The 12,229-nt window shown below is 39.8% G+C and overlaps 1 protein-coding gene across 3 annotated transcripts in view; it reads right to left on the reverse strand.

Annotated features, from left to right (window-relative positions):
* SFMBT2 (Scm like with four mbt domains 2) overlaps positions 1-12,229 on the reverse strand; it is a 196,134-nt gene that overhangs the window by 96,222 nt on the left and 87,683 nt on the right. For 2 of the 3 annotated variants that reach the window (XM_054726333.1, XM_028130935.2), the window contains exons 4-6: positions 11,617-11,705; positions 9,700-9,946; positions 2,095-2,192 (exon numbers count right to left, since the gene is read on the reverse strand). In XM_054726333.1, the coding sequence (XP_054582308.1) occupies positions 2,095-2,192; positions 9,700-9,946; positions 11,617-11,705 (434 nt within the window). Of the gene's footprint in view, positions 1-2,094; positions 2,193-9,699; positions 9,947-11,507; positions 11,526-11,616; positions 11,706-12,229 lie in introns of all 3 variants that reach the window. The other variant, XM_054726331.1, reaches the window with a different exon arrangement.

Here is a 12,229-nt window from a genome sequence, read left to right on the forward strand (position 1 = left end):
AAAATGGAACTCCCATTTGACCCAGTAATCCCACTCCTGGGAATATATCCGAAGAATCTAGAAACACCAATCAGAAAGGATATATGCACCCCTATGTTCATAGCAGCACAATTCACCATAGCTAAGATTTGGAAACAGCCTAGGTGCCCGTCAGCAGATGACTGGATCAGAAAACTGTGGTACATCTACACAATGGAATACTATGCTGCCATAAAAAAGAAGGAATTCTCATCATTTGCAGCAACCTGGATGGAGTTGGAGAACATTATGTTAAGTGAAATAAGTCAGTCAATGAAAGAAAAATATCACATGATCTCACTCATTTATGGGTAATAAAGAACATTATAAACTTGAACAAAAAGATAGATACAGAGACAGTAAAGCATCAAACAGACTGTCAAATTATAGGGGGAAAGTTAGGGAGAGGGGGGGAGATAAGAGATCAATCAAAGGACTTGTATGCATGCATATAAGCATAACCAATGGATGCAAAACTCTGGGGGGTGAGGGCATATATGGGAGTGGGGTGGGGGGTGGCAATGATAAAATATGTACACATATAATACCTTAATAAAAAAAATTGGAAAAAAGAATAAAATATCCCTAAGGCCGCTGTAAAGGAAGTGAATGTGAGCTGTGGAGGTCACGGGAGTCCTGAGGGTCAGCGGGATTGAGAAGAGGCAGTGGAGCCAGACAGGTTACAAATGAGTAAAATGCTATTTTTCTTTATTATTATTATTTCTGCAGGGGAGGATACTATCAGAAGAGAGAGGGAGGGAGGGAGGAAGGGGAGAGAGAAATAAGAGGTATTTGGTCAATTAGCAAAAAAAAACAAAACAAAACCAGAAGCCCAAGATAATGATGTTCATTGTCAGTGATCACTATTGCTAACAACATATTATCTTTATACTGTTCCTCCAGTCTAGTAGGCTCAAAATACTGTAAAGGTTGTCATTCAATTAAACTTCAGAACACAATTCTATGGCTAGTTTCAAAAGAGGTCGTTACAAGTCCAATGATACAAACATGAAAGTGCTGAGCAAGAAGGCTGAGGATTTGCTGTGATGGGTTAAAATGCTGGGTGAAGACTTCAGTGTAAGTAACATTCAGGATGCCAATGGCCCAGCCTTAAACTCTTACTGCATGTGGTACCTCCACACCACTTCAATTTCCAGATGAAACTTCTACGGCACTACAGAAATGTGCCCTCGGAACGGAAAGTCTTCTGCAACCACACTGAGTGCTCCAGGGAAGAACGGGGGATACAGCTTCCCCACATGTTCAAGTTCCGAATGAGAAGAGGTTTTTTTTTTGTTTGTTTTTTTTTTAAATATATTTTATTGATTTTTTACAGAGAGGAAGAGAGAGGGATAGAGAGTTAGAAACATCGATGAGAGAGAAACATCGATCAGCTGCCTCTTGCACACCCCCTACTGGGGATGTTCCCGCAACCAAGGTACATGCCCTTGACCAGAATCGAATCTGGGACCCTTGAGTCCGCAGACCGACGCTCTATCCACTGAGCCAAACCGGTTTCGGCGAGAAGAGGTTGTTTTATGGCTTCCTCTGACCTGAGTAGATCATTCCAGCCCAGAACTTAATATTCTACTTCATATCAGTTTTAGGCATGATTTTGAAAGTGTTGAGAACCTGACTATGCATTTCTGTTGGGGTATCTTCCTTTCATATTCTATCGCTCCTGGAAGTAGGCCTAACATCCAATAGGTACTCACACACTGTTTCCTGAGCCATCGAGGAAATTGAACCATCAAGACGAGCATTAGTTTCTATTATTTTTACTAAACAAATACCAAAAAAAGACTTGCTCTATTTTCTTCGTTTCTTTGGTAAGAAGAAGTGAAAATGAGATACATTACGGAGAAAAACAGTAAACCTAACAAAAATGTCAAATCCTATCTTGTAATATGAGTCTTTGTGACGATTACAAAACACAGCAAAACATTTAAAATGGAAACTGGCCAAGAAGGTAGCTTTTTAAACAGTGGGAAATGATTTGATACAGGAAACCCCCCCCCCACCCCCCTGTTCATTCTTGAATAAGAGTAGATAAATTGCAATGAATTCCCATCTTACCTTAAATACTTCCATTGGAAGAGGAAACTTTGCAGCATCAATAAGGGATTTTTCCAGAGCATATTTCCATTCAGAGGCCATCTTCAAAGGATAGATTTCTGTATCAACAGCAAACCACATAAGAGTTAAAGGACTAAAATGTTCTGCTGGGTGGTTCTTTCTTGAATTTAATCTTCCCAGGATTTCATAATAAGCCAGTACGCTCAGCAACCACAAGTATTCACACCCTGTCCGCCATAAAAGGCCACCTGCTAAAGGGATTTTCTGAAGTTAAACAGCAACTTGGGATTCTGCTTTCAGAAATGAAGAATAAACTTAATAGGGCTCTTCTTCAGGAAACATTTGTATGCATTCTGTAAGTAATTTAATGGTATAAATCACATTAGCCACATCTTCAGTCATCCACTGCCCCAAATTCCGTATATTACCTGGGAAGTAATATCCACTGATGAAGAACTTATTATCTGATAAATGGCTAAACTAGAAATGACTCTTGCCTGGCATTTTCAGTTATTACAGCATATTTTTCACTAAGTCTCTAAGCTCTCATATGCTAAAAATAGTCCATGTAAGTCAGAAAATTATTAAAAGGTAAATTAAAATTTACCAACCAAGTTTAATATTTATACTTGAAATGATGTAAATGCACCACATGTCGCCCAGAGTTTTCCCCAGGCAGTAGGGGGAGAGCGATTTACAAATGGAGGTTACACTGTCTGAATGCAAAATTAAAAGAAAAAATTGGTTGAGCACTGTTTGTTGTTCACCGATTGCTGAAACTGCAGGGGAATTTTATGATCTGATCTCAACAGATTTAAGACCTTATCAAAACAAGATTTGCAGAAGCACTCACTTGAAGTAGATATGTTTATATCTTCCCTATATCAAACCCGGCTACCTCAGACAGACAGTTAGGATGTGAATATGAATCTAAGTACAGTTAAAAGGCAACATTAAACCTTTGGGGCTGTATTTTTAATTTCTTGCATGTCTGCTTTAGAGCATGGTGCTATATATTTTGATTCTCACTGCTTCTGAACTCACCTTGAGCTTGAAGCCCGTGTGTTTTAGCAGTTTATTTAGTCTTTTCAGACCACCCTAATTATGGTAGGCAAAGGATGCTGCCAGAACTAGCCAAGTCATCAAAGCTCTGCCCACATCATTCACTGACAGTTACACCAAGGCACAGAAAACTGTATTAATGACTAAATAGGTTCCATTGTATATATTGTCTAGAATCCTTTCTAGCATTTCATTTATAGTCTTCTACCTCTGGGAATTTTCCCCCCCAATTTGGCATTTCTATATCAGAACAACAATAGAATGTGACTCTCCTTAGGAGTACCTAGCATATTTGGGGGAACACAGTGGGGCCCCAATGATACCTCTGCAGAGATACCCAGGTGAGAAGGGGGTACTGTGTGAGAAATGGCTTATCACAGGGCCCCACAAAGGAGAAAGAGAGGAATTCACAGAAACCCATAAATAGTCCCATGATAGCTGGAAGGATTGCTTGGAGTGCCCCAGTGGTTTGGCTCAGGGGCCTGGCATCAAAATCTCAGTGAAGGGGATGGCAATTCTGCAGTCTCCAGAGGACAAAGCCCAGAGGACACCAACTGCAGCCATTCAACAGGGCATGGAGGTGAACAACAAGCAAGAGCCTGCACCTCCTGAGGAGACCACAAATTCACTTTTCCAGGGATCTGGAAGAAAGTTGATCGGGAGTCCCGCCTTAGCAAAGTAGTAAAAGGAGAACCGAGTCACAAGAAAGGATGGCGATTTCCAAAGACAAGACCAAAGGCAAGGTCTGCAGGCATAAAGGGTGGGAAAAAGAGAGAGAAAAGTCAACCGTGTAGATGCCCTGAGCTTTAAAGGGGGTGGGGAAGAGATAAGAGGGTAAAAGAAGAGTGATAAAAAAAATTACTCATGTTGGGAACAATGAAAACCCAAATGGCCAGGGTTAGATCCAAACTACCAGAGCTAAGGGAAGTGATGTGCAGACCCCAAGTCATCCCAGATGCTCACCACGTCACCCAGAAAGCTGAGCCCTCAGTCACCAGATGCCATCTCTCTCCCACCAAACCAAAGACCAATGTAACAAGAAGCCCAGTGTAACGAACTGAATGTTTGCATCCCTGTTCTCAGATACCTATGTTGAAATCCTGACTCCCAATGTGGTATTCAGAGGTGGAGCCTTTGGGAGGTATCAGGTCATGAGGGTGGAGCCCTCAGGTTGGGATTAGTGCCCTTATAAACACACACACACTCCTTAACCACCCCTTGTACCATGAGAGGACCCATAAGACAGTCATCTATGAACCAGGGAACAGGGCCTCACCAGACACCAAATCTGCCCTTTTTGATCTTAGACTTCCAGCCTCCAGGACTGGGAGGAGTGTTGTTTATAAGCCACCTCGTCTGTGGTATTCTGTTATAGCACACAAAATGGACTGAGAAATCCAGGTTCCACATGACTTTTGCCTATGTCCTACAATCTTATTCTTTGTCTTCTGAGGATAGTAAATCCTAACATGGAATTTAACCCCATGGCAAGGCACACTTCTTCTCTTAAAAGATGAAAATCAACTTCAGTTTGTCAGTATGCTCAACACCTGCAAAAGCTAAACACCTAGTGGTTTCAATAAGCAGAAAACTATATTCCATGTGTGCGTTTCATTAGACGAGAGGCACATGGTTATATTGGCCAGTTTATGGACAATAAATAGTACCATTAAAAGAACATAAAACATTTTATTAAAATGATCGTGTTGCAGATAATTTAATAGAGTGTATCATGTCAATTTCTATTGGTGGGGAAGTCATAAAGCAATTAAAATCTGTCCTGATTCATCTTTAACTAGAAGCCTAAGTGAAAATGAGGCGATTTCCCTTTGTGCAAGTGTATGGCAGGCTGACTCGCAGTAAGTGCAGGAAGCAAAGTGCACAAAATCACCTCAGGGATAGATGCCTTTCTTCCACACACCCCGAAACCTCCACTCCTTCCTTCTCCACCAGGTTCTGACCAGTGAGGCAAGACTAATCTAGGGTTGTTAACGACACTGGAAAGTGTTATGGACTGAATGTTTGTGTCCTCTTAAAATTAATGTGTTGAAATCCTAACCCCCCATGTGACAGTGTTTGGAGATGGGGTCTTTGGGAGGAAATTGAGTTAGGTGAGGTCATGAGGGTGGAGTCCCATGATGGGATTAGAGCCCTTTAAAAGAGGAGACCAATAGCATTTTCTCTTTCTCTCCCACCTCCTACACACCACACACACACACAGGAAGCCATGTGAGGAAAGAGCAAGAAGGAGGCCGTCTGCAAACCAGAAAGAGAGTCCTCACCAGACCCAACCATGCTGACACCCTAATCTTTGACTTCCATTCTCCAGAACTGGGAGAAAATAATTTGTGTTGTTTAAGCCACCAGTTTATGGCACTTTGTTTTGGCAGCCTGAGCCGTCTAATACTGAAAGTAATAGTTCCTTTGGGACTAAGAAGAGGTTCAGACAAGAAGGAGTTAAGTTAGATGCAAAAACTTGCTGACTCCAGGATCTATCTAAAATAATTAAGAAAAAAATTGTAAAGGTTCACATAAAGATTTTGAAGGGAAAAATTTTAGAAATAGAGATTTAAAGAAAACTAAATATTTTATCTTCTTAGCTTCTGCAAGAACACATATAACTCTACCTTGCTTTTTAAATATTGAGAAATATGAAAGCAGGTGGGGCCTCCAAATGACCCAATCTCAATGACTTAAATTTCTTAGAGAACCAAATATAACCATAATACCCTGACCACAGATTGAATACCAATAGAAAATGACAATCACCTGGGATACCTATAACACTCAGCAGGCAGTAGACATATAATTATCCCCATTATACAGATGAGGAAACTGAGGTTCAAAAGGTAGAGTCACTTGCCCAGGGGCACTGTAGCTAGTGACAGAAGCAAAAGGAAAAGCTAACAAATCCTGACTCCAAGTCCATGTTCTTTCTATTTTGCCAGGTTTTTCCATCTGAGTCATACATGGGCCCTGTTAAAAGAACAAAAACTTTCATGGACTTCACAGACCATATTCCTGCACATATCATATGTTCTAGAGCACCAGTACTTGCTCTGACCCTGTTTTCAAAGCTCTCCTAACATATCAGGAGCAAAGAGGACACTGCAGTCATCATGATTTTGGGGGTGTCTTTACCCTGAGCCCTTCCCTCCAAATTCCTTTCCAAAACCCTGCCAATTATTCTGGCCCCTAGAAGGTGGACTTGGCTAATTCCTTTCTTCTCTATAGACATATCTGACATTTTATTCAGTCAATTCATATCACCCAAATATTTCCTGAGCACCTACTATGTGCCAGGCACTGAGCCAGATACTGGGGAGTTAGCAGTTTACAAAAGGCACCAACTTGCAGTTAAAGTGGGTGGTAAAACCCTCTCATGATCGGAATGAAGTGAAGAAGCAGGCCACACCAACAGCATTCTCAAAGGGGACGTGCTTGTAAGCCCAAGGAAGAGAGGACCAATTGCTGGAAAATAAATGAGTGGAGTGTGCTGGGGATATGAGGCTGGAGAAGCTCTACAGTTTCCCTTCCATTCAGCACAGAAGTAAAGGCCCTGCCCGGACTGCCAGTCCTCTCATCATAAAGGCTGACTCACTGCGGACCTTAGGAAGCCTCTGCCCCTTCCATGAATATTTGCATCTTACCATTTTCTCTTCCTTTACCCTTTGTCCACTGAGGCCGGATTCAGCCTACTCTGTTCACACCTGCGTGACACCTTGACAGTGTGTGTGAGTGACAGCTGTGTGTGTGAGTGAAGTGGGGTGGCTTCATTCCCTCTTTCTATCCTCCCTACCCCAAACTATTGCCTCTGATTCTCGGCAGAAAGAAAGGTGCAAAGGCTATGGGTTTCTCCCGAGGGACAGTATGAAACCCAGCACCTCTTCCTTCAGTTTTGAGGGCCACCTTCCTAGCTACCTCTATTACCTATTTCTCTTACCTCTGTTTGCACTGAACAGTTGAGAAATATTGTGCCATTTAAAGAGTAGAAAGCAAAGTAAAACTAAAAGAAGAACTATGATTACTTTTAGCAATGGTGGTGGGGTTAGTGGGGCGCACAGCACAGAGGGCACTGAGAGCAGGGAGAACTCACCAGGGCTTATCTCAAAATATACCTTCTCCCCTACCCCTCCCAATTCTGCTTCTCACCCCCAGTTAATGCAGAACACTTTTCATTTATTTAAGGGTACTTGGAATAAAAATTTAAAAAGCCTAATATTTCCTATGCAAGTCTGGAATTTTATTCCCACCTATATTTCAGTTAAGGAAATAACACTACTATATTAAGTTTTACAAGTCACACTGGGACTTGAAATCAATTTCCACAAACCCAGAGTACTGGGTTCTGATCCCATGTGTAAGACACGGGGAATAACTGCCTCCCTGGGATACTGTTCTGATGAATAAGGTAACGGAATCCAGTTTTCATCTTGCAACCCCTGCATTTGAAAAACTAAAAGTCACAACTTTGAGTGTCCTTTTGGCTTTTATTTTTGTCTTCTCATACATAACCTTTCTTGTTGACAATTTAAATGTTGGGAAAATAACTTCTTGCTGAGGAATGCCTTTCCCAAAGTCTTTAAAGACTCACACAAATTCTTCAATGAAATGGACAACTCCTGTCCAGAAAATTACTAAGACAAATACCGTATTTTCCGGCATATAAGACGACTGGGCGTATAGAAGATTTTCCTGGGTTAAAAAGTCGTCTTATATGCCAGAAAATACGGTAAACACACTTTATTCTTATAAAAACATCAAATTATGTAAAAGAGAAGAGATCTCATGTGCAAATGTTTCCTAAGTTTCTACCTTGACACTTTCCATTCTTGCTTTGAGTCCCACGATTTCACAGGAAAGGGACATTTCAGAGAACCTAAGAAGCTACTAGTAATCCTTTGCTTTGCTATAAATTTTTACACTGGCAAATCTATGTTTCCCCTAAAATTTATAAAGCAATTAGATACTAAGCTAAGATTTATACACCCTGCTCTCCACACAAAGTAAGTTTCTCCTACAGCATTATGACTCCGGAGGCAAACAGGAGCTTAGATCTCTCCTCAGAAGCCGGCAAGCCCTTTGTTTGTCATCAAAGTCCAAAATTACTCAGGGTATAAATGGATTTCTTGGCTGCTTCTCAAAACGTTGACAACAATAACACTCATAAAATACCGTGTTACATGTCTATATGCCTGTCAAATTCAACACAAATGCAAACTCATGAGATACAGAACCAGGAAGATTTTTTTTGTTTTTTTTGTTTTTTTTTTTCAATTAAAGCCCCCGAGTGTCAGAAATAGGAACTGTAATGCCTCAACTTCACTTACTCATGACCAACAGTGACAACTAATACAAGAGGAAAATCTCTGGCAATTTTAATAAAGCAAAGAGCCAAGTCTTTCTTCCTGTATGCTTTCAAAATTCCCCAGAATAAAGATCGGCATTTCTAGAAGAAATACATATTTCTTCCTTGGCATCCTTAATTCCGTAAGAACCCAACAATTTGTTCTGAGGCACCCATCCAAAGTTTGGCGGGGCCAGTAAGGGGCAGCATGGGGGAATGGAATGGGCAAGGGACCTGGGATTTAATTACGATGCATCCCCCTACAAGTAGCTTGGACAAGTAGCTTAAACCCAGTCTGAATTTTTTCTTCTGTAAAAGGAAATACTCACAACAAGCATGCAGCATTTTTTTGGAATAAAAATAAAAAGCATAGCAGATGTAAAATCACCTGGCACACAATAAATATTCAAGAATTATTATTTGTAAACACTAAGATTACTGCCCAGTTAGGTATGTCAAAAAGCATAATGCACTATTCTATCCAATTAAGTCTAGAGAAAGTCACTTGGCAGTGCATTTGAAGCTAATTAAAATATTTGATATGTCAAGAGGAAAAGCATGGTGACTTTTTTTTTTCTCTTTGCTATTTCCAGGTCAGAACAGATTAGATAATGATAAGCATTTGTTTTGGATATTCTGATGGATGAATAGATGGATGGATGCATGGATAGATGGAGAACATATGGATGGATGGATGGATGGATGGATGGTCAGACACATGCATGAATGGATGGATGGATGGATGGATGGATGGATGGATGGATGGGTGGATGGGTGGATGGACAGATGGAGATTTGGGAACCTCCTTGCATGACTTTTCCTCTACCCCCATCCTTTCCACAGCCCTCGCCCCCTCCCCTTCCCTTTCATCCCACACACACTTCAAGACCCCCAAAGAAAGAGGGAGAATATAACAAATCCTAATCTATTGTCTTTCATTTTTGAACCAGTGATTCCAAAGGAACTAGATGAACTTCTCCACAGCCTCCAACACAACTTTCTCCTTTTGAACACTATTACTTGAGGTCTTGGGTTTAATTCTCTATAGAAAATACTCTCTTGAGTTAAAATGCTTAACCTTCACATACTCATATATACAAGATACCAAAGAGCTCAAAAATTTCCAGAGACACATCCAAAAAAATAGCACATCTTTTTCTCATATAATTCACAACAGCAAAAGTTTTGGCCCTTACCTGAAGGTGGGTCCATTCTGTATTTATTCTCTTGACACCAACCAACTGGTCGAAGTCTGTAATCCAAGTAAAACAACCACTGGTCATAGGATTCAGTGTCCTCCAATCCCACATAGCGAAGGCGTAATCTTCCTCCAACATTTTCAATCACACTAACTATCCAGTACTGAAAAGGGTTCTGAGAATCCTGAAGTTCTATTAAGGAATCAACTGTAATGAGGTCTATAGGGCCTTTCCCTCGCAGAGGCTGTTTAAACAGAAGCAAAACTCCTTATTTTAAACTTTATTTTAAGGTTCTCATGGAAACAGATGACAGCAGAAGATAATATTTTTTCACACCATCATCCAAGCTATTGGCAAACAGTCTGGTGTTTCCCTCCACCCCCATCCTTTCCACAGCCCTCGCCCCCTCCCCTTCCCTCTCCTCCCACACACACTTCCATTTACCCAACTCTGTCCAACAACAAAAATCACAAGTCAATAGGAAATAACAGTTTGTGCTATGTTCTCACCAAACAAATACCCTTCCCAGATAAAATTGCATTTGTTAGAAATGAGTACACTTTTAAGAAGAGTTATACCGAAATTTGCCTTGAGCTAGAAAACGTGTGGTGTAGCAGAATGTCTACTTTTCTAATAGACAGATATATCCAACATGAGACTATAAGTTTATATTGGGACTCAACAGACATGTATCTTACAATGGCCACTGTTATAGTAATCAAGACCCTCTCATACTTTGATTATGTGCATAAAGCATGAACATGTGTAGATAACATGTTTGATACATAATGATATATACTAAATTAGAATATTATGTAAAGGTATGTCTACATTTAACCTGATAGTTGGTTTAGAGAATAAATGCACTCACTGCCCTATCTAAGCAATCTTCTTAGCATATGTTAGCATAAGAAAAGGGTGTTTGTTCAGTCAGGCTTGAAGGTAAATGTGTTTTAAAAAAACACCTAAAAGAGTAACACCATGTGTCCTTTCTAAAGGGTCAACAACCATCATTTTGATTTGTTAACCAAACAATTAAATTAGTAGCCATTAAGATAAACAAATACACTAGGCAAAATCTTCACAGAACCAAACCCAATAACCCAATATATCAGACAATGGTGTTCCAAAGTATCAATATCTTTTATGACAGGAGGGAAACTTATAGTTAAGGTTAAGAGAATAATGATATTGTCAACATCCATACTGTATTCCTTGTTTTTCATTGTGTTTCCTCCTTTTTCAAGGGCACTCTTCAAACAGATATGGTAACACAATAATTATCTACAACATATCTTTTACTATATATAATAGAACAGGAAAATAAAAATAAAATGTTTCATCATAAAATTATTTACAAATGAACCATCAAGATTTCAGATTTAACTATTTTTTCAGTACCATAAATTACCTTAATCAAATTTAAATATGGTTAGTCATTTATCCTCTTGTTTTTATAAGAGAGGAGGTTAATTCAATTATTACTTATCATGTGCATATAAATTTTTGGGTTATGCATCCGGAATGAAATAGTTAGTGAAACCATTTATCAATATGCTTCCAGACTATACTAGTTTCACCTGTACAAAACAATTATTCTGCAGGATTTTATTTACATTCACTAATAAAGGATAGAGGCTTAAACATATAAGATAGACATAGTATTAGTTAAAAATGTGTTCACATAGAAGCAAATTCCCCATTTATTGACTGTAGCACAGATGAAGATTTTTCAATGCCATTAGAATCAGTAACCTAAGTAACTTAAGAAAAAACAAGAAGTTAGGCTCTTTGGATATAGATACCTGTGTGTACGCATGTACCTGCGGAAGGATATATGCAAAGGTGCTGTTAGGTTTGAGCTCATGTAACTGATGCTTCACACATAGAATAGCTGTAAACAATAATACATACACCTTCCAGAAGGTTAGCAGGTGCTGTCCGGGAACCAGTCAAATCACGAATGAGAAATTCTGTCCAGTCTGTGTACTTTTCTTTGATTGCTGGTGAGACAAAGGAGAGAAAACACTTCAACACCACTCAATTATCAAATAAACTTAAAAGGACAGCACTTTGCTGTATATGAGTGTTACTTCAGTATTTCTCTTAATTTTAAGCACCAATCTTAAGTACTAAAATCACAACAGCAAGTCTATCAACCATGGGTGAATTCATACGCACCAGGTGCCTAGATTTTGCTGGGCCTAAGGAGATTAAATAGGAGGTTCTGAAGTCTTGCAACCTATTTAGAAACTTCTGCGAACAACGAAGATATTATAAAGTATGTAATTCAATTGGTTTCAAGAAGAAAGAGATCAATGAGAGCTGGCAGAATCAGAGCAAGTTTCCCAGGTGAGAAAATAAATCCAGGCTCTGAATTACTCAAAAGGTTTATAGAGGCAGAGAAGAGGAAGAAGGGACCTTTGTATTGACAGGAACAGCACAGGCTAAGGAGAGTGATGAAGTGAGGGAGGAAATGGAGAAAGACAGTAGAGTCCCCAGCCGGACCCAGCACAGTGTGAGCACA

The sequence above is a fragment of the Eptesicus fuscus genome, chromosome 2 (assembly GCF_027574615.1).
Source record: "Eptesicus fuscus isolate TK198812 chromosome 2, DD_ASM_mEF_20220401, whole genome shotgun sequence".
NCBI lineage: Eukaryota > Metazoa > Chordata > Mammalia > Chiroptera > Vespertilionidae > Eptesicus > Eptesicus fuscus.